The sequence below is a fragment of the Microtus pennsylvanicus genome, chromosome 1 (genome assembly GCF_037038515.1).
Source record: "Microtus pennsylvanicus isolate mMicPen1 chromosome 1, mMicPen1.hap1, whole genome shotgun sequence".
Classification (NCBI taxonomy): domain Eukaryota; kingdom Metazoa; phylum Chordata; class Mammalia; order Rodentia; family Cricetidae; genus Microtus; species Microtus pennsylvanicus.
In genome coordinates this window covers 146,046,527-146,067,915 of record NC_134579.1, presented here as the reverse complement: position 1 = coordinate 146,067,915, position 21,389 = coordinate 146,046,527, and the positions used below count along the sequence as shown (strand labels likewise).

General features: G+C 43.2%; 2 protein-coding genes across 2 annotated transcripts in view; both read left to right on the top strand.

Annotated features, from left to right (window-relative positions):
- Pla2g4c (phospholipase A2 group IVC) overlaps positions 1-7,192 on the top strand; it is a 31,094-nt gene extending 23,902 nt beyond the window's left edge. Inside the window, exons 14-17 of the mRNA XM_075991241.1 lie at positions 937-1,108; positions 2,482-2,632; positions 3,329-3,457; positions 4,996-7,192. Coding sequence (XP_075847356.1) covers positions 937-1,108; positions 2,482-2,632; positions 3,329-3,457; positions 4,996-5,416 — 873 coding nt within the window. The 3' untranslated portion in view covers positions 5,417-7,192. The remainder of the gene's footprint in view (positions 1-936; positions 1,109-2,481; positions 2,633-3,328; positions 3,458-4,995) is intronic.
- A 2,661-nt stretch (positions 7,193-9,853) lies between these two features.
- On the top strand, positions 9,854-17,255 carry Cabp5 (calcium binding protein 5). The gene is made up of 7 exons (XM_075982898.1): positions 9,854-10,000; positions 12,382-12,412; positions 12,947-13,090; positions 14,248-14,357; positions 15,959-16,106; positions 16,773-16,802; positions 17,103-17,255. Exons 1-6 carry the CDS (start codon positions 9,854-9,856, stop codon positions 16,796-16,798), a joined length of 606 nt encoding a protein of 201 aa, XP_075839013.1. The 3' UTR covers positions 16,799-16,802; positions 17,103-17,255.
- Positions 17,256-21,389: the final 4,134 nt, after the last annotated feature.

Below are 21,389 nucleotides of genomic sequence, written 5' to 3'. Positions count from 1 at the left end.
TCTGGCTGTGATAATTGGATCTGGAATGTACCCCAGAAGTTAAGAACTTCTGCCCCATGTGTTTGAACTTGATCCTTAGGGTGTTGTGATTGGGGAGTGTCAGAACATTGAGGAGATGTGCCTAGTGCAGGTCTTAACCTTCCCAATGCTGTGACCCTTTAATACAGTTCCTCATGCCATGGTGATTCCCAACCACAAAATTATTTTTGTTGTTAGGCTATAACTGAAATGTTGCTACAGTTATGCGTCCTATTGAAAATATCTGTGTTTTCTGATGATTTTAGGTGACCCCATGTGAAAGTGTCATTCACCCCCTAAAGTGTTGATAACCACGGGTTGAGAAACACTGGCCTAGGGGGAGTCCCTAGTTGACTGGGTGCATGCTCTCAAAGGACAGCTATCTATCTGCCTTGTGAGATGAGCAGTTTTGCTCTGTCATTCTCTCTCACCATGTGGCCAAGTGATCATGGCTTGGAAACTCCAAGCCTTGAGCCCAAACCAACCTTTTCTCTTTGTAAGCTGATTGTCTTGGGTATTTGCTACAGTAATGGGAAGTGGACTGGCTGACTTCCATGGTAATCATTAGGCTATTTAAAAGCACTTGCATGGCTGACTTTCCATTTCTGTTAGCCAGTAATGGAAACTGGCTTTGTCTGTCACCATCCATCCCTCCTGGGGAGGTAGAGGTTCAAGAGTCTTTCAGGGAGGAAATGAGATTAACTGGCTCCAAATACGTGTAGGTGACCCCTCATCTGAGTACATTGTTCTTCATACAGAACCCTAAAGTTATTCTCAAGCCTCCAAGAAACTATTCATTGACCCACAGTGAGTGAGAGATGTCTTCTGTACAAAACAACCATGCACTTTCCAGCCTCCTCCTGAGGTCTTTGCTGAAGTCCCAGTGTGTCTCAAGGGTCCCTATTCTCCCCTTCTCAGACCGTCAGGACCACAGCGGACTACTGCCAACGCTATGGAATCCCTTTTCCTCAAGTGAGAGAGGATCAGCTAAAGGAGTGGGCCAAAGCCCCAGAGAGCTGCTACATCCTCAGGGGGGAAACTGGACCTGTTGTCATGCATTTTACTCTGTTCAACAAGAACAACTGTGGAGGTAGGTGTGGGAGGAAGAACAGGGTAAGGAGCCATGGGATTCTGGCTGGCTGGGGCTATATTTTAGGGATGCCTAGTCCACACTTCAACATCTAAAACTCATCCTGTCCACCGTGGGGCCTCCAAAAGGGCATCGTGCTTTCTGTTTCTCTCTTTGACATTTATGTCTGTTTCCTCCTTTTGTTGGGACATTCATGTCCACATTTATTATCCGGTCCTAGGTGAACAGTCCTAGGTGGGTCTCAGCATTTAGCACTGTGCTTGGCAGTCTCAGCACCGCTGTTTATCACACTGGAGTCCCTGGAGCTCTCTGCCACGCTGCCTATGGAGTGGGATTCCCTTGGAGGGATAACGTAGAGAGCCTGTCTTTTCTCTTTCTGTACATTGTGTCTCCCTATTATTGCCAAAGCTGGCTTTGAGCTCAGGCTCCCCTTCCTTCAACCTTCCGAGTGCTGACTTGCACACATTGCTTTAACCTGTTCCTTTCTACTGGCCTTGGTTTTGTTTTAAAGATTTATTTTTGTTCTTTTTAGTTATGTGTATATGTGTTTGCCTGTCTGTGCACGTGAGTGTAGATGCCCAAGGAGGATAGAAGCACTGGATCCTTTGGAGCTGGAGTTACAGATGGTTATGAATCACCTGACATGGGTTCTGTGTACTGAACTCCAGTCCTTTGAAAGAGCAGTCTGAGTTTTTCCTAGCCATTCCTCTGGCTCCTGTTAAATTTATTTCTTGGACAGAGTCTCACTGTGAAGTTTGGCATTAGCTCAAACTCACAATCTTCCTGCCTTGGGCTCCAAGTGTTACAATGATATGTGTGCACTACCATACTCATCTAGTGTATGTACTCTCTTGCTTCTTTTAATTTTTTGAAAAGATGTTTTATTTTTATTTTATGTGTATGGGTGTTTTTTCTGCATGTGCACCATGCGTATGCCTGGTGCCCAAGGGAGACAGAAGAGGGCATCAGATCTTCTGGAACTGAAGTTACAGATGGTATGAGCCACCATGTGGGTGCTAGGAACTGAGCTCGTTTCCTCTGGAAGAGCAGTTATTACTCCTAATTGCTGAGCTATCTCTTCAGCCTTCTCTCTTTATTCTTTTAACAAATATTTATTAGTCACTTACATTAGCTGTCGTTCTGAGCAATACATATTAATATGAGAAAGGAGGCATTTTTCTTCTTTGTTCAGGTATGGAGGATAGATGGTAAAACAATGCTTCACTTTATAAAGTAATATACCAACACCTCTTTATTTATAAAGTCAAGTGTGCCAGCTGGATTTGGTCCACAAAAGTAGTTTACAAACTTCTTACATAAATGGGCAGGATCCTAACTTGACAAATCTTTTTCTTGGTTTGGTTCTATTTCAGATGACATTGACACATGGAGAAAAAAATATGAGACAATGAAACCATCTTGTTTCTACACACCAGAACTTGTGGCAGATTTGCTGAGGGTGTCTAGGGAGAATGTTCGAATAAACAAGAATAATATCCTCAGTGAGATGAGGAAAGTGGCTGGGTGAGTATCAGGCTATATCAGCAGCTGTAACTGCCCTGATCTCTGAGTTGGCGCTAAGGAATATCTGTTGCAGAACTAACTTTCAGTACATCTGGTGGGAGGATTGTGGGTGTAGATGAAATTGAGCTCCTGCCTAGAACTCTTCCTATGAGGGCCTGGCGGTGTGACTCAAGGATAGAGTCCCTGCCTAGAATCCCCCAGTGAGGGGCTGGGGTGTGGCTCAGTGGTAGAGCCCCTGCCAAGAATTCCCCAGTGAGGGGCTGGGGTGTGGCTCAGTGGTAGAGCCCCTGCCTAGAATTCCCCAGTGAGGGGTCAGGTTGTAGCTCAGTGGTAGGTTACTTATTTAATTTATATGAGACCTGGGCTCCATCCTCGGCACTAAAAATAAAAATTTATGGCATGACAAACTGTTTCTTACCACCAGAGCTTGCGTGTGTGAAGGGGAGGAGATAGACAGTGAATAGTGCTGGAGAGAGTGACTTTCTGAAGCACAAAGCAGAATAGACTGGGTTGCCATGGCTTCTGGGGCCTCCGTGGAGGCCAGATGGCTGAGGATTTTCTAATAAGCAAAGAGTATACACTAAATGACCACCCATCACAGCCCTTCACAACTGACATTGAGTCCCCAGTTACTACCCCTGGATCCAGAAATGTCTGTCAGATGATATTCAGAGCTGCTTGTCATTCCACTCTCAGGAAAACTGGCAACTTGCCAAGGATGAATAAGGAGGACTTCTTGGGATACAGAGTGCAGAATGTCCAAAGCTCTCGGACTGTGGAGATTAAGATATCCAACAACACGGACATAATATTCAAGGAGCCCTTGTAAGTCTCATCCTTTTCTTGTTCTCCCAAGTCTTGCCCTAAGCCATCCCCATGCCCCATATCATATGTGATCATAGGACATCTGTGCAGGGGCTTCCAGCTCAGAGACAAGGCTCAGTGTATGATGGCAGATCAGACAGGTGTAGCCAGTTTAAGTCTTAGCTTCCCGTTTGCAGCATATGTGCTAATAGCATGCTTACATAAGTTTGCAAAGCTCTTACTTTAAGAAATTATTTGTTTAACTTATGTGTATAAATATTTTGTCCTGCACATATGCATGTGCGTTGTGTGTGCAGTGCCAGTAGAGGTTGGAAGAAGCCATCAGATCCTTTGGAACTGGAACTACAGATGATCGTGAGCTGCCGTGTGGGTGCTGGGAATTGAACCTGGGTCCTCTGAAAGAGTGGAAAATGCTCTTAACTGTCAAGCCATCGATCTTACTTTTAAAATGTAGTATTTTTTTACTTTTTCTTTGAGAAATATATATATTTGATAGCTTTCTATCATATTTACTCCCCCCAAATCCCCTACAATTCTTCCCAGATGCCCCCAGGTCTCCTTCCAGACTTCATGTCCATTTTTTAAAAAATAACCCACTGAGTTCATCTGGTGCTACCCACATATATGTGGGTGTTAGGTCATCCACCGGAGCTCGGACTGTAGACTTACTGGGATGACATAAGTCTATATAAAGAAAATAGGCTTTCTCTCCACAAGAAGCTATTAAATTTGTAAGTAGCTCTCCATGCAGGGTGTGAGATTCTGTGCCCCTCACCAACCCATCCGGGGCTGTGGACTGATCTTGTGCGGGTAAGCACAACTGCTGGGAGTGTGTGAGTACAGCGTTCCTGTGCAGGATGGTTTTATCTTCTGAGGACCTACTGCCCTTTCATCCTCACATGGGTTTCATTTACATGGAAGGCTTGATGGTGGGACACTCCCTCCCCAGTGTGGGCACCATGTCATGCGGCAGAGATGAATGCAGTTTTTCGTAGCTGCCTATAGTCATAGGCAGTGATCTTGGTTTTCTTGTTATCAAGCCCTTAAGTGGTGCACAGGTGAATCAGGGCTGCAAAGCACAGAGAAAGAGTGCCGATTACGATGTCTGTGGGAACCACATGCAACGAATCTGGAGTAGAATGACTTTAACCTGTTGAATAAGTGGGAGAAAAGCCATTAGTGGTGGCTCAATGTGAAGAAACAGAAAACGCAGAATGAAATACGATGTGGATTCTGAGAGATCTAATATTTGATGTAGACTAAGTCATTAACTCCTGTTCTGGATCTGAACAGTTGTTCCTAGACTGACATCATTAGATAAACTAATACTTATACAATAAGCATAGGTGATGGGAACACCCCTTAGGCAGTGAAGCTGAGATTAAATGTAGGTATTCTTGTGGAATAAGATAAAATAAATGAAAAAAATAAATTCCTTTGAACCATGCATGGTCTATAGAGGCCTCCAGATGTTCTGTTCTCCAACAAGCAAGGCCATCTTCTTAGAACAATAGTGACCTGTAACTTCTCTTTCCTAGGCACTACTTACGGAGTGGGCATTTACTAGTGGACCCACCACCTGTGCTGTCTCCAAAGTCCACCATCAGCTGTTCCTTTGTGAAGAAGAGCTCCAGCTTCCAGGGCACTGTGGGCATGCTGATCTACCAGGGCCCAAGTGTCCACCTGGCCTTACTGTTCTCTATTCCTTTCAACTATGCGCTTCACAGAATTAAGTTTGCCTTAGCCATCATAACCGAGCCAGTCTCCAGAGACCTGGAGAGTGTTTTTGATGACATCATTCAGGGAAATGGGTCTCCAGAGCAAAAGGTAGCAAAGTATGAACTTCAGCTCCCTCAGGGGACCCTGAAGCTGGAACATGACTCCTTCATCGTCAGAGCCACAATGTCCAACATCCATGTGGCTAAAATGGATGTAGTGGTTGAGACCAAAGCTGTTTAAAAGTTTCCTCCCTTCGTCCATAACTGCTCATTTTACACTTTGGTCAGATTGCTTGCCTCTGTAAAAGGAGAGATCTCATCTGAAATCATGGCCCATCTCTGCAGAGCCAAAAAACTCTGTAAACGCTTTCTGCTTGACTAACAGATTGATGATGCATTTCTTAGGCTCTTAGCACCCTGCTGTATCCTATGTCACCCTTGATGTATCCTTTATTCTTCATTCCCTGACATGCTGTGTGGCTTGCTTTCCATACATTTCTCCCTCAATATCTTCCCTTCAGTCTGTTTTAGATAGGTGCCTTCCTTGGCTGTCTTATCTGCTGCCTCAGCCCTCCTTTCTGCTTGCCTGTCTCCCTCCCACCTGTAAGTCCGAGGTCAAGCTCGATGACTCTGTATCTGATTTGGGCCTTGGTCCCACAGTTTACTCATTGTAAGAGCACAGGCAAGTCCTTTCACATGTGAGCCTCACTTTCATCATCTGTGGAGTAGATAATTGTGTCTGTGTCCTGGGAGGCTCATGAATGAAGTCCTAAGACCTTAAGGGCAGCTCTGGTAAAGACAAATTTTTCAAGAGGCAGTACTCATTATTTTTTTTCCCCAAGCCGATGTTTGTTTCTTTTGATTAAAAATTTGTTACTTTTAGATGGCATACAAGATAATTGGGTTCATCATGGCTTTTTATAGACATAGGTAATTGTACTTTGTTAATACTTGTTCCCCATTACCTCCATTTGGCCCCACTTCCTTCTCACGTGGGTCTTCTTCCTCCCTCCAAATACTCCCCTCCTGCTCTTGTGTCATAGGTATGTGTGCATAAATATGTATTTTAACCTAAATTTTGCATATAAAAAAGACATGCCATATTTGCCTTCTTTCCTAATTTCCTTCTTGTCCTTCATCTTTTTCGACCTCTTTTTTTCCACCAAATTGTCCCTCTTCTACTTCTACAACATATGTAATACCTAGATAAAGATAAGTAAAATAGGTAGATAGGTGATAGATGGTAGATACAAGGTATATAGATAAGATAATTAGCAGGTAGATACAAGGTAGATGGTTAAGATAGATGATAAATAGATGACAGAAGGAAGATAGTAGGCAGATAGCGAGATAGCTATTACACTTAGGAGGGAAATCATTATACTTGTCTTTTTGAGGCTGGGTTATTTTGCTTAATGTGATGGGCTCCAGATTTGTCCATTTTCCTACAAACTCTTCCTGATGGCTCATTAAATGTTAAAGACTGCTACGAGTTGAATTGTTTATTTCTCCCCAAAAGTCAATGCCATACCTCATGTGCTTGTAGATATGACATTAAAAGGAAATTCAGAGTTTGCAGATGAGATTATTATGACACAGATGTGGGTTCATGTGGGTCCGTGGAAAGAAGACACAGAGACACCTTAAGAATGAATTTAGCCTTTTCCAGGACTGAACCACTTTCCCTTCACCCAGGGCTTCTTTTTTTTTTTCCAGTTTTCACCTTAGCAAGTTGATTGCCATATCCTCAAAACATCCTGACAAATCTTCCACAGGGACAATGCCAAGTGCAAATTCTTGATTAAGGAGGTACCAGGCTATGAGAATATGAAGGGAGAGGTTGCTATGATGTATACACGAGGCAAGGAATACCAAAAATGACTAATGAGTTATCATTTGTCACAATACCGACATTTGAGGTAAAAGGGTCTGGGCTCAGAGTCCTGTGCTGCACTGTCCAAATCTTGGTGTCTGCCAAGTTCAGTGAGGTTCTCAATCTTCCCTTCACTCTGTGAGCTTGACCCTTTGAAGGGTATGAGTAGTTGCTTTGGTAGTTTTGATAGTTGATCAAATTCAGGAAAATTATAAAAGTGATGGATGCTGTGTTAGGCAAAAAAAAAATGTGTTCGTGTGTGTTTGCATGGTAGCATGCACCTATTTATGGGCTTGAAGAGGCCAGAGGCGGACATCTGATATTCTGCTGTCTGGAGTGCTACGATTAAAGGTGTACATCATCACATCCTGGTCTAATCATTTCTTTAATTCCTTTTCACAGGTTGGAAATTTAGCTAGGTGGGATCTTGTCCTAGGTCACCATTCCCTTTATTCCATTTCTTGGTCTGTTTATCTCCTTGAACACAGAACTTAGTTCCATTCCACTTCATGGTTCTTTGTTTTCTCTCAGAATGTTCCTTTCCATTATGCATCTTTATAAGCATGACTACTAGTAACCACATGACAGAGTCTATCCTAGGCTGTTTTGAGATTTCCTCTGCCAATGGAACTAATTCATTTCACTTTAGCTTCAGATATACTGGACAGGGACAAAAAGCAGCTGCTTTCTTTGCTAAAATATCACAAAAATGATTTTTAGGCCACATATTAATATTATTTTCCTCTGAAACCTCTTGAGCCAGCCCCTGCCCCACCCCCAGCTCATCAAATCACATTCAGCACCATTGTTTTGCTTTTACTGGTGTGGCCCACTAAGCAGCACTTAATCCATTCTACTGCTTTCCTAACCCAAAGTATCAAAGTTCAAATTTCTCCAAACAAAAACAGTTCTATCACAGTAATACCCTAGTCCCTGGTACCAACTTTTGTCTTAGTCAGGGTTTCTATTTCTGTGAAGAGACACTATGACCATGGCAACTCTTATAAAGGAAACATTTAATTGCGTTGCCTTGCTTTCAATTTAGAGGTTCAGTCCATTATCATCATGGTGGGACATGGTAGCATGCTGGCAGACATGGTGCTGGAGAAGTAGCTGAGAATCCAACATCTTGCAGGCAACAGGAGATGGTCAGTCTTTTTGGACATGACTTGAGCATATGTGGGACCTCAAAGCCTGCCTCCACAGTGATACACTTCCTGCAATAAGACCATACCTACTCAAACACAACTTCTAATAGTGCCATTCCCTTTGTGGGCCATTTTCTTTCAAACCACCATATAGTACTCTTTAGTGGAAGTGTATGCAAGTTGTGTAGGGGTTTTCCAGTATGTGGCATTCATAAATCATTATCCATGCTGAGATGGACTTTTTGGTTCACCGAGTCAGGCTTGGTGGAATCTTTTCTTTGGTTGGCTGCTTGTGCCCTATCTTAGGGAGAATAGACATGTATTCATGTCTCCTTAGAAGATCACACAACACCTCATATCAAGTGGTTTCTTTTTATTTTTATATATTCTTTGGCAATTTCATGTACATATACAATATTTATTGAGTGTATCCACACTGCCTGACACCTCTTAACACCTCTCTCTCTCTCTCTCTCTCTCTCTCTCTCTCTCTCTGAAAATCCACTGCTAACTGATCTTGTTGACTTGATCTTGTGCAAGTAACCATAGGTGCAGTACGTGCATGAGTGCAATGAATATGCCACATCCAGAAGACAATATTTCACAGTACTTTACCACATCCTTTGGTGGTTACTTTCTTTCATCCCCACTGCTCAATGTTTCCTCAACCTTCAGGAAGGGGTTGGTAGCAATGTCCCAGTTAGGGCTGGGCACTCAGCAGACATTTATTCTCAGCACGTTGACCAGCTCTTATCTCTGCATTACCAATTGCTTACTGCAGAGGAGGCTTTTCTAGTCAAAGTCAACTGTAGCACTAAATATTTAGAAGGCAGTTTTTCAACCTATTTAGCACAGCAACAACATGTTCCCTTAAGGCCTATATGACCTGGTATCAAGGGTTCTTGCATCCTGCTCCTTTGAACACATGACTGACTTATGAAATACCACATCCATCCTTTCCAACTTTCACTCACCAAAGGTCAGGCTTAGATGAATGTTCAAAATGCTTGTTGGAACAGCAAATGAGTAGAGGCTTCACTTTAATCCCCATTTCAAAATGTACTATCTAATTCCATTCTGGGGATAAAAGAGTTTCAGAAGCCCACACTGGCTCCCCCCTCCCATCTCACTCCAGCCAGATGGGGAGGTAGGAAGAGCTCCTATCCCTCCACTGTCTGATTAGAGATTCCCCACGAGCTGTCACAGATCTGTCACAGGGACTGAGGAGAGTCCAAGAAGGGCAAGAAGAATTGGCAAAGGATTGAAGCAATCAGGAACTGGGCTGCCTGCTGCAGGGGAGGAGAAAGGAGGGGCCATCTTGACATCAGAGCTTGGTGAACTCTACCTGCCCCCATGCAGTTTCCCATGGGCCCTGCCTGCATCTTCTTGAGGAAAGGCATTGCTGAGAAGCAGCGGGTGAGGTGGCAGGAAGAGCAAGGGAATCGGGCATGGGAAAAACTGGTGTGCAAATGCTGAGCAACAAGGGGAGCAGGTGGAGAGAGTGTTAACTGAGTTCAAGTAGCACCGTACAGACACAAGGATCAGCAATCAGAAGTCAGGAGCAAACCAGGATGGTGGAGTGAGAGGAATGTAAAAGGGATTGGGATGGAGCCGTTCTTGATAACATCATTGTTTTATAAATCATACAGTGGTGATAATGGTGCTGCTGCTGCTGCTGCTGGTGATGACAATGTTGATGGTGATTGTAGTGATGATGGGGATGACAGTGGTGATAGTGATGGTGGTGGTGCTGCTGCTTCTGATGACAATGGGTATAGTGAAGGTGTTGATGATGCTGATGATGGTATTAAAAATAGCTACTGCTTATTGAGTCTTGCTGTGTGCCTAGTCCTGTGAAAAAGGCTTGGTGGCATTCAGTCCTCAGAATAACACATGAGGTTGGGTATGATTTCATTCCTGCTTTACAAGGGAGCAAATTGAGACCTTTAAATCATGAAGTATTTTGCTTTAAGTCTATACAGTTAATCAGTGGCACAATTTATGGATCTACCTATTTATTTACTTAAAATTTATTTAATTTTTAAAATTTATTTATTTATTTAAAAAACTACCTTTTCTCATTTTACATACCAATCCCAGTTCCCACTTTCTCCCTCTCTGGCTCCCTCCACCTTCCCCTCTCCCCACCCCTATACACTCCACAGAAAGGGTAAGGCTTCCCATGGGAAGTCAATAAAGTCTAACACATTGCTTTGAGGCAAGACCAAGGCCTTCCCCACTATATCAGGCTGAGTAAGGTATCCCTCCAAAGAGAATGGATTCCAAAAACTAGTACAAACAGTAGGGATAAATCCTGGTCTCACTGCCAGTGACCCCACAGTCTACCCCAGCCATACAATTGTCACCCATATTCAGAAGGTCTAGTTCGGTCCTATGCTGGTTGCCCCACTGTCAGACCAGAGTTGGTGAGCTTCCATTAGCTCAGGTAAGCTGTTTCAGTGGCTATCCCCATCATGGTCTTGATCCCTTTGCTCATATTATTGCCCCTCTCTCTCTTTGACTGCACTTTGGGAGCTCAGTCCAGTGCTCTGCGTATTTAGTCCTGTTTGATTCTTAGGAACATGCTCTTCATTGTAAGCCTTTAAAATCACCAGAAAGGGGAAGAAAAGAAAGGAGAAGATAGAAAGGGAGGGGAGAAAATGGAAGGGAAGAGAAGGGGAGGGGACGTGGGTCAAGGTGTGGGGCAAGGCAGGACAGGGAAGAGAAACAGGAGAAAGGAAGTGAAGGGAAGATAGGGGAATGGAGAGGGAAGAGAGCTGAGGGAAGGTAAGAGCTTGCCTGGGAAGAAAAGAAGAAGAATCCAAAGTGAGGAGGTCTCCATTTATAAGGTTGATAAGGAGTAAATTCCCAGACACTATGCCTGCTAACCAAGCTTACCCCCAGGTGTACTCATGGGTAGAGAACAATGACCAGCAATTCTCGGATGTGAGACTGACACCGAATATTCATGAAGCACTCTGAACACTGGTTTCACACAAGGGGATGCTTACTGGGAATGAGGATGGAGGTGCTGGAGTCAGTGGGATATAGCAGAAAGAATTGGGCATGGGAGCTAGGAGACCTGTGTCTGACCTCTGAGTGATCTCAAAGGAGTATGTGTGTCATAAAAGCAGAAGAGGGTGTTACTTCAGGGGAGAAATGGGACTGGGGAGAGAGGAACATGTGCTAGAGGTGGTGGCGGTGCCAAAGACAGCAAAGGTCGGCGATGCAGATGTGCGACAACATCACAGCGCAAACCTGTTTCTTTGTTAACAAAAAGTCATTTCTTAAAAGGATGAAGTGGATGAGTATGTATCTTAGCTGGTAGAGTTTATCTTGCACATATGAGGCCCTGGGTTCAATTCCCAGATTCATAAAAAGGAGGTGTGGTAGGAAGTTCCTGTAACCTCAGTGCCTGGGAGATGAAGGCATGAGGATCCGAAGTTCAGAGTCTTTTTTGGCTACTAGTCTGGGCTACACGAAGATTGTCTAAATACATACATACATACATAATAGAATAGAATAGTTCAATAAGGGCCAGTGAGGGCCAGCAGGTCAAGGCACCTGTTGCTAAGTCCAAAGACCTGAGTTCTATCCCCAGGATAAAGAAAGGAAAGACCTAACTGCCTCAAGTTGTCCTCTGATACCTCACAAGTACTTGGAAAATGCTTGCATTTCAAAATGATTAAATAGGCAAATAAATAAAAGGAAAACAGGATTAATTGATTTATCTCTCCCTTGAGGGGGATATTCTACATATGAACTGTGTGACCTTTGGTAGACTCATTAATCTCTCTGTTTTTCAGCTTCTTATGGGTGAGATGAGAATATTTGAGTTTACCTCACTGACATGGTTCTGAGGTTTAAATACAGTGAAAGAGCTTGACACAGACATCCCTCTGAACACAGTAGATGAGACATATTTTCTTTATCTAGAAAAGAGGTTCCAACTCTCTTATGTTTAGGACAGATAGTCAGAGATTAAGATGCAAGGATAGGAGACAGGAAAGGGGAGGGGATGGGAGAAAAGGGTGGTCAGAGAAGAGCTGGGGATGGGAGGTGGAGATGGAAGGAGGAAGAAGAAAGTTAGTGGAAGAGTGTGAAGGACCAGAAAGCTTGATAAAACAATGGGCTTGTCTGGGGAAGTGGGACTCCTCCAATCTCTCATTCTTGTGTTCCTTTCAGGAGAGGCCACTGGGACAGGATGAGATTGATGGTAACTCCATGCTCAAATGCCCTTCCATGTTAGCCACCCACATCTGCCCTCTCCTGCATTTTTGTGTAAATTCTTTCATGTGAACATTCCTTTCCTCCCTCTCCCTGTTAAATGTAATTTGCACAGCTCATTCTGTGTCAGTTTAGGATCTGCTTCCCGAGTATCAATGGGTTGTGTCTGCCTCATTTGAAACTCAGCAATGATAAGTTTTAGAGTGATTTAAAAAACGTTGCTATTTTTTTCCTTTGGTTGTTTTGAGATCCCTTGTAACTTCACTTAAGACTCTGAGGACTTCAGTGCTCTCGGGGTTACCTCACTAGCACATTTTACAAATCCCTGCTTTTTCAAAAATGAGTCATTCAGTTCATTAAATGTATTCTACGAAGAAACTGTATTCTGTATTTGAAGAATAGTTTCTTCATAGAATACATTTAATCTCTAGTTGTGTCTTATTGATGATTTCAAGAGATACCAGTCTTCTCTACTGACTGTTTCAGGTTGCTCTACAACTAGCTCTTCTCTCTTTCTTTTTAGAACTCCGGGAAGCATTTCTTGAATTTGACAAGGACCGAGATGGGTTCATCTCTTACAAGGATTTGGGCAATCTCATGAGGACGATGGGTTACATGCCTACAGAGATGGAGTTGACTGAGCTGGGCCAACAAATCCGCATGAACCGTGAGGGCAGGGGTCAGGGACATGCCCAGAGTTGGGACAGGGTGGGAGTGAGAAAGGTGTTGAGGTTGAGAGTAGCACTTTAAATAGGAAGGTTGTTAAGGGGAAAGAGCTGTCTGACAGAAAGCATCTTTTTGACTGTGCTGCATTTGAAGTGGTTAAAAAGAGGATTTTAAAGATGTATCTAGATACTAGTTGCACATTTTATCACTAAAAATGTTAAAGATTTAAAATATCATCTGTATGAATGTTTTGCCTGTATTTACGTTTGTGCACCAAGTATGTGCCTGGCACCTGCAGAAGCCAGAAGAGGGCGTCAGATTCCCTGGAATTGGAGCTACACACAGTCATGAACTACCATATGGGTTCTGAAAAATAAACTCAGGTCCTCTGTAGGAACAGACTGTGCTCTTAATAGCTGAGCCTGCCCAGCTTCCCACTTAAAAATTTCAAATTTCTTTTGTATATTTTGTGTGTTCATGGAAGAGGGGGTGCATGTGAATGCTACGGTGTCTGTGTGGTAGTCAGAGGACAATTTGCTGGAGTCAGTACTCTCCTTTCACCACGTGAGTCCTGGGGATCAAACTCAATGTCTTCAAACTGGACAGCAAATACTTTTTTCCTGATAAGCCATCTCCCTGCCCCTTAAGTCTATCTTTTATTATTTACTCCTTGTGAACATTTTGAACAATGGGATATTTCTGGAATATTCCTGGTTTTTAGTTTCCCTGTCAATCAAGTAGAGACATGATCATGGCTTACTTATTCATCATGTTGTAGAAAGTATGCCACTGTGGGAAAAGTCATATTCCCCAGTGAGCTCTTACCATATCAGTAGAGTTCTTATCAGTAGAGTAGCTTGATGGATGTTGAATACACACCTGAACTTGGATCCAGTGTTACTGAGTAGCACTGTTCAGCGATGCATCATTAAATGGAAACCTAAGTTGATTCTGTGACTGAATCCAGAATTACCCTGACTCCTAGGCATGGATGTGAGTTAACAAGATTGAATTCCATGTCATAATAGAAGAGATTCAAAGAAAACCCTTAGCATACAGGAAGATGGCAGCTGACCTATTCTGACTTAAATGGGAAAGTGCAGGGATAGAAGCTCAGAGCCTATGGAATCCTGGCTAACCATGCTCTCTCTTCCTCAGTTGGTGGCCGTGTAGACTTTGAAGACTTTGTGGAGCTGATGACCCCCAAACTGCTTGCAGAGACGGCAGGGATGATTGGTGTCCAGGAGATGAGAGATGCTTTCAAGGAGGTGAGTTAATAACTCCATAATGCTGAGAGGGGTGTGGGAGACCTCAAGGAGATAGTTTTATTAGTCCATACCATGGGTAGTGCCCACCAAAATCAACTAGTTGAGATTAAATACAAAGGTAAGGAGAATCATATATTCCAAACACTTGGCAATATGTATTCATCTTATATAACCCTTATATACAATATTAGGAATAAGCACACACTTATTCCTATCATACATATGAAGAACCCAAGGATCAAGGATTGCAAATTATATCCAATACCCCATGTTTCCCAAGGCAAATTCTGGAGCCTCTAATCTTAGTTTCTGCAACAGGAAGGAAGAATCTATGGGTTTGTTGTTTCCAGAAGGGCAGAGCTATTCTGGGGAAGGAAACTTCTATTACAGAGGCTATAGGACAGGAAGATGATTGTGGAAGAGAGGCAAGTCTAACTGAACATAACAAGAAACAGACAAGGTCTCCAGGATCTAGTGGCACGGCTCAGTAGTAGAACACTGCCTAGAATCCCCTAGTGAGGGCCGGGAATGTGACTCAGTGATAGAACCTCTACCTAGAATTCCACAGTGAGGGGCTGGGGCATGACTCAGTGGCAAAGCATCTTCCTAGAATCCACAGTGAGGGACTGGGAGTGTGGTTTTGCAGTAGAACACTGCTTTAGTGTGTGCAAGGCCTTGGTCCTTCTTTGACTTTCATATCACATGTATTCTGTTATTTCCTTTGCTCTTTTCTCCTTCCTTAAAAGTCCCTCTTCTCTCATTGTCTGCATTCTAGTATCATGACATACACATGCATGTACATACATACTCAAATTTAAATCTATGTTGCTTGTATGAGAGAGAACATCTGATTTTTGTCTTTCTGCATCTGGCTTATTTTGTTTAACACAATTGTTTCTGTATTATATATCTTCTTGCAAATGTCATAATTAAAAATTTTAATGGATGGATAAAATTGTCAAGGAATAAATAAAATATTCTATCAAACATTTATAATAATATAATAGTCATAATAACTTATAAAATATATTGATAATTGATAAGAATAAGAACATGGGGTAAGTAAGATAGCTCAGTGGGTGAAGGCACTGCCAAACCTGATGATCTGAGTTCAATCCCCAGGACTCACATAGTGGAAGGAGAGAAACAACTCCTGCAAATTATCCTCTGACCTTCACAGGTGCACCATGGCATGCATGTACCCACACACAAACAAACAACAAATGTAATAATTTGTTTAAGAACATGGAAAACAAACAAAAGCTAAGAAGAACCAGGAAGCTCCTGACTGTGATGGATATCTGTCACAGTAGTTGTGATGATTCCATGAATCCATGCATATGTCTAAACTCATCCAGTTGTGTGCATTGTACATACATAGCTCTTTAGATATCAACTACATCCCAGCAAAGTTGTTAAAAATAATGTAGATGCAAATTTAAAAGAAGCTCTATCCTACATTGAGGAGCCAACATTCCAGTTGATGACATGTCCTTAGTACTTAGCTTGGTTCCTGACCTCTATTGAGCGGCCTGGAACCCCGACCTTCTCTGAGGCTGTATCACCACTGAAGCTGATCTAGCCCCATTGTTTCTGTTTAGTTTGATACCAATGGAGATGGGGAGATCACACTGGCAGAACTGCAGCAGGCCATGCAGAGGCTGCTGGGGGAGAAGCTCACACCTCGGGAGATTTCCGAGGTGGTACAGGAGGCTGACATCAATGGAGATGGCACTGTTGACTTTGAAGGTACTCACATTAAAAATTCCAGTGTGCACCTATAGCCACAGGGCTGTAGGAGGTGGTAAGAGGAGGACTGCTGAGGCTTGCAAGTTACCAGCCTAGCTTCAGGTTCAGAGAGAGCCTCTGTCTAGAGGGAATACAGTGGAGAGTGACAGAGCTGGACACCCAGTGCCCTCCTCTGATCTCTGTGCGTGTGAACACAAGGTAAGTTCCATGGAAAAGAGAAAAACTTTTCCATGGAACTTACCTTGTGTTTGTTTCCAGGCTGCAGGCCAGCTAAGGATCTCCCACTCGCCCCTTCCTTTTGCTGGTGGAGGACAGAGGTGGTGATCAGAGGTTCACCGCAGTCCCTGGTCAGCAGCTTAACAAAGAATTGGTGAGATAGGTCTGGAAAGATGGCTCAGTGGTTCAGAGTGTTAGCTGTTCTTCCAGAGGACCCAGAACCCATGGCAGTTCCCAACTCCAGTTCCAGTGAGATCTTCTGTTCTCACCGGGCACTGTATACATGTGGTGCACAGGCACTCATGTAGGCAAAACAGCAATACACATTAAAACAATAACAACAACAATTAGTGATCCCCAGGTACAGTGAGGGACCTATTTTCAAGGAAATAAGATGTGAAACAAGTTGCTTTCACCAAGAGGAACTTCACAGGAAATTTTCTTTTTCAGAGTTTGTGAAGATGATGTCTCGTTGAAGAGGTAAGAAGCTGCAGACACATGCTGCCTTGTCAACATGGATTGAATGCTTGTAGAGATCTGGATTCCCAGGAGTCCTTGGGTGGAGGAGGGAGGGTTCAGGGTGCAGGGTGGTTGTAGACTTGCCATGCTGTGGACTTGGGGATGGCTGCAAACAGTTGCTTTGCTACTTGGGAGAAGAGGCGTGTAGAAGCAAATGTAGAAGGGAGAATATGTACATAAATATGAATTGTACTATGATCAGTTGCCTCTCAAACATTCCAGGGGCCATGACATCTTTCCCTAATTCTCTGTTTCCCACAGATTTTCCTTCTGTGTCTCCCTTTGGAAAAGATGGTGTGGGGAACTTTTTTCACAGTCTGAATGAAGAAAAGAAAATCTTTCAAAAAGTTCCACACACAGCCTACTCTCAGCCTGGCTCCTCTAACAACAACTTCATTTCTTTTTCTTGGCAAGAGAGTGTCCCACTCCTCACAGGATGTGATGAGGAGCCTGATAAGTCTTAGCTTGGAGGAGGCCTTGAAGGTTGAGTTTCCCAGAAGCACAGTCTGTCGCATCCCTGTAAATGCCCATGTCCCTGCTCTAGTGTGAGATAACCGGGGGAGAACTGAGCTAAACCATTAATCTGGATTATCAAGGTTTAGAGCAAGCTGATCCCTGGAGGGAATTAATCCCCTGCAAAATATCTCGAGGGAGGTGAAGCGGTGGAAAGAAGACAGGATTCTTCAAATCCCTAGCTCAGCCAGGTGACTGCAATGCCATTCCCAGAAGCCCTCTGCCCCTGTGCTGATGTGCCCTGGGCTGCTCCAGGCGAGTCTCTACTTTACTTAGGTGGTTCATGGACTCCGTCCTAACATACATGGATCTGGACACTTCAGCCTCTTTATCACTCAAGATAAAGAATTTGTGTCATGCCTTCCTCCAATCTTTTCTTGCTTTGGTGTTCTTTAGGTAAACCTATAGAATATATCATCTGATCTCTGACCCAATAGCCTCAATTTATATGACTGAAATAAAGTAAAAGTAGAATAATAATATGTGTTCCATCCTCTTGCTTATGGTTGTTCTGTTTGTCACTCTCTGGGGACCATTTGAATCTATTTTTAGCATTTTTCTTTTGGTATTTATGTAGTAATTTTCTCTGAATTGAAACATTTCAACCCAGAGGAAAGCATGCTAAGACTCAGGAAATTATAAATGAGGATTCTTAACATTCAACTATGAGTCTCAAAAGATGGCTCTGTAGTTTAGAGTACTGTTCTTTCAGAGGACCCGGGTTGATTCTTAGCACACACATGGTGGCTTCTAACCACCTGTAATGTCAATTCCAGGGTATCCGACTCCCTCGTGGGCTTCTGTGAGAACTGAATGCATATGGTGCACATACATGTGTGCAGGCAAAACATCCATAGACATAAACATGAAGAGTGAAGGTATGGTCATGGCTTTCTTCGGATGATAATCTGGAGGGAGGTGAAGTGAGAACACAGGATGATTAAATCTACGGAGACGTGTGCAGCCTGCCATTGGCAGTGTTCCCAAAGAGAGTGATTATCCCATTTGAAACAGCTGACGACTCGTCTAATAGGGGTGGGGCCTCAGGGGCGCTGCCTTTATCTGTGATGGAATTTTGACTGACTTGATCTTGTGTGGGTAACCATTGCTACTATGAATTAGTGAAGACCATAGCCTTGCTGTGTCCAGAAATCAGCATTTCACAGCTTTTCTCCCATCCATCAACTCTTACATTTCTTTTCAGCCCCTCTCTTCCATTATATTCCCTGAACTTTGGTGGGATTTTAATACAGATGACTTATCCACAGGAGAGCACTAGAGTTAGTTGTACTCAGCACTTTGGCTAGTTATGAGTGTCTGTATTAACCACTACCCACGGCATGAAGCAGTTTCTCTGACCAAAGTAAAAAATAGCTTTGGAAAAAGAAAAAATCTACTTATATCTAAAAATATTTAGAATGTAGTTTGACAGCATGACCATCTCTACTCTTTTTCTTATTTGGCCAGTTTGATGATCTCACAGCAGCAGCAAGCCCCTCTACTTTCCTTCTTAAGTGTTTAAGACCTTACTACCTTTGACTCTAGCATCCCCTTTATGCCCAACTGATCATTATTTATTTGTTTGTTTGTTTATTTATTTATTTTTCATTTATTTTTGAGACAGGATCTCACTACGTAACTGGCCCAGAACTTTATATATGTACCAGGCTAACCTAGAACCACCATGGTTAGCACAACCTGTTCTTATAATAGTGATGCGGCATTTCTAAAGCTGAATAAGCTGGAAAGGTGTCCAATGATGATGAAGCAGATTCCAGCCTCAACATGATGTCTCCCTCTTCTCACTGAAAATCAAACCAGGGGCTACAGTTTGATAAATAAGTATGCAATGGTTTAAAGTACATTATAAATAAAAAAGTAAAAGGGGATTTTGCATGGTTTTAAGACAGTAATTAGAAACACCCGAGTGAGGAATAGGTAGACCCCTACTCCCTCTTGGCTCAGAGAATGAATCATGAGCACTTGGCTTCACTTTTATGGGAATGAATTTTATGAGAGAGGAACCTGTAATATAATCTTGCTCTAATGGAAAGATGTTGGGAGGAGGAGGATGGGAGGAAGAGGAGAAGAAAAGGGAGAGAAAGAGGAGGAAAGGGGAGGAGGAGGAAAGGGAAGGAGGAGGAAAGGGGAGGAGGAAAAATCAGGAGGAAGAAGAGAAAGAAGAGAAGAGGAGGAGGGCATATCAAGTTGCAGTAAGCCTGAGCAGTGCCCCCCCCACTGCCATGTGTTAAGGCTGGGCAAGGTGACCAAGTATGTAGGTGTAGGGTTCCAAAAGTCAGCAAAAGTCAGAGGCAGCCCCTGCTCCCACTTTTAGGAGTCCTACAAGCAAACCAAGCTACAATCTGTCACTTACATGCAGAGTGTTTAGATCAGTCCCATGAAGGCTCCCTGGTTGTCAGTTCAGTCTCTGTGAGCCCCTATGAGCCTAGGCTGGTAGATTCTGTGAGTTTTCTTGTGGTGCCCTTGACCCCTCTGACTTCCACAATATTTTCCCACTCTTCTGCAGGATTCCCAAGTCCCACCTAATGTTTGACTGTGGGTTTGCATCTTTCCCCATAGTTGCTGGGTGAAAACTCTCTGATGACAACTGGACTAGGCACAAATCTATAAGAATACCAGAACAGACTTAGGCATCATTACTTTGACATTTTCCCCTCCAGTCATGTTTGGTTCTATCCTAGTTCTATTTGAGTCATCCAGCCTTTGGGTCCTGATGCTCCAGGCACTGTGAAGGGTGGACTTATTCTCCTGGAATGGGTTTTAGGCTAAATCAGTCATTGGTTGGCCACTCCCTCAGTCTCTAGACCACCCTGACCTCAACACATACCACAGACAGGACAGACTGTGGGTGGAAGATTATGTGGCTAGGTTATTTCCCCAATCCTCCACTTGAAGTCTTGCCTGGTCACAGGAGATGGCCGGTTAGTATCTGCTATTGCTAGGAGTCTTAACTGGGATCATCTTTGTAGAGTGCTGGGAGATTCCCTTGTGCCAGAGTTTTACCTGACGCTCATATGTACCCCCTCTATCCAGTAGTCTCTCAGGACTCTCCCTCTCCACCCTACCTGATTGCTCATATTCTCATCCCCACCCACCCTCAGTCCACTCACAAAAATCTCTTTTATTTCCACTTCCCAGGGGGTGTTCCCCCCTTTACCCCTCCTTGTTACTTAGCTTTTCTGTGGCTGTGGATTCTAACAGCATAGTTATCCTTTATTTTATCGTATTTGTCAGGCTAACCTTCTATATCCCAGGACCACCTACATAGGGATGGCATTGCCCACAGTGGGCTGGGCTCTCTTACATCAATTAACAATCAAGACCTTCCTCCACACATATGCCCACAGGCCAATCTGGTCTAGGTAATTCCTCAGATGAGGTTCCTTTCTCAGGTGACTCTAGATTGCATCAAATTGACAGTTAAGACTCACTAGGACGTTTCAGACACAACCAAGGTAAACAAGGTATGTCATCCCTGACACCTTTCTAAGAGAGAGGACAGGCACCGCCAATGTTACAAAAATTCATTTTAGTGTGAGACAGGACCGTGTTAGATAAATAGACAGGGATACACAATGAGTCATTTTAAAACATCGTAGACTGAGAGAAAAATAAATCCCTTTCCAATGGTCTTTTGAATCCTTCTGATTATGAAAAGGAAAAGCTTCAATTTAATGTGGGTACATCTCTACTGTCTGATTTCATAATCTCCCCTTTTAGCAAAAAGGAGGCCAGGACGTAGCTTAGAACCTTATTTGAACAGTAGTATCTAGTGAAATGTTACACCAGGCTTTTCGTAGCACTTTCTAGTTGCATTCCCTCTGCACAGAAGGCACTGCTTACCTTTTATTATATCAAAGAAATAATGACTTTATTTCTTTAGTGAACTAAAGGGTGTCAGAATTAAAGAAAATTCCAAGTAAGTAGTAGTTTTTGGTGGTATCTGGATGTGGCAAATAGAGAAAAGGGTGACATCTGAGTTGTTAAGTTTGAGAAATATGATCCCTTGATATT

Coding starts and splice junctions, on each gene's coding strand:
- Cabp5 (XM_075982898.1), top strand. CDS start 9,854: ATGGTGCTGCTGCTGCTGCTGCTGGTGATGACAATGTTGATGGTGATT. Junction 10,001..12,381: donor TGTTGATGATGCTGATGATG/GTATTAAAAATA, acceptor TGTTCCTTTCAG/GAGAGGCCACTGGGACAGGA. Junction 13,091..14,247: donor CCAACAAATCCGCATGAACC/GTGAGGGCAGGG, acceptor TCTCTTCCTCAG/TTGGTGGCCGTGTAGACTTT.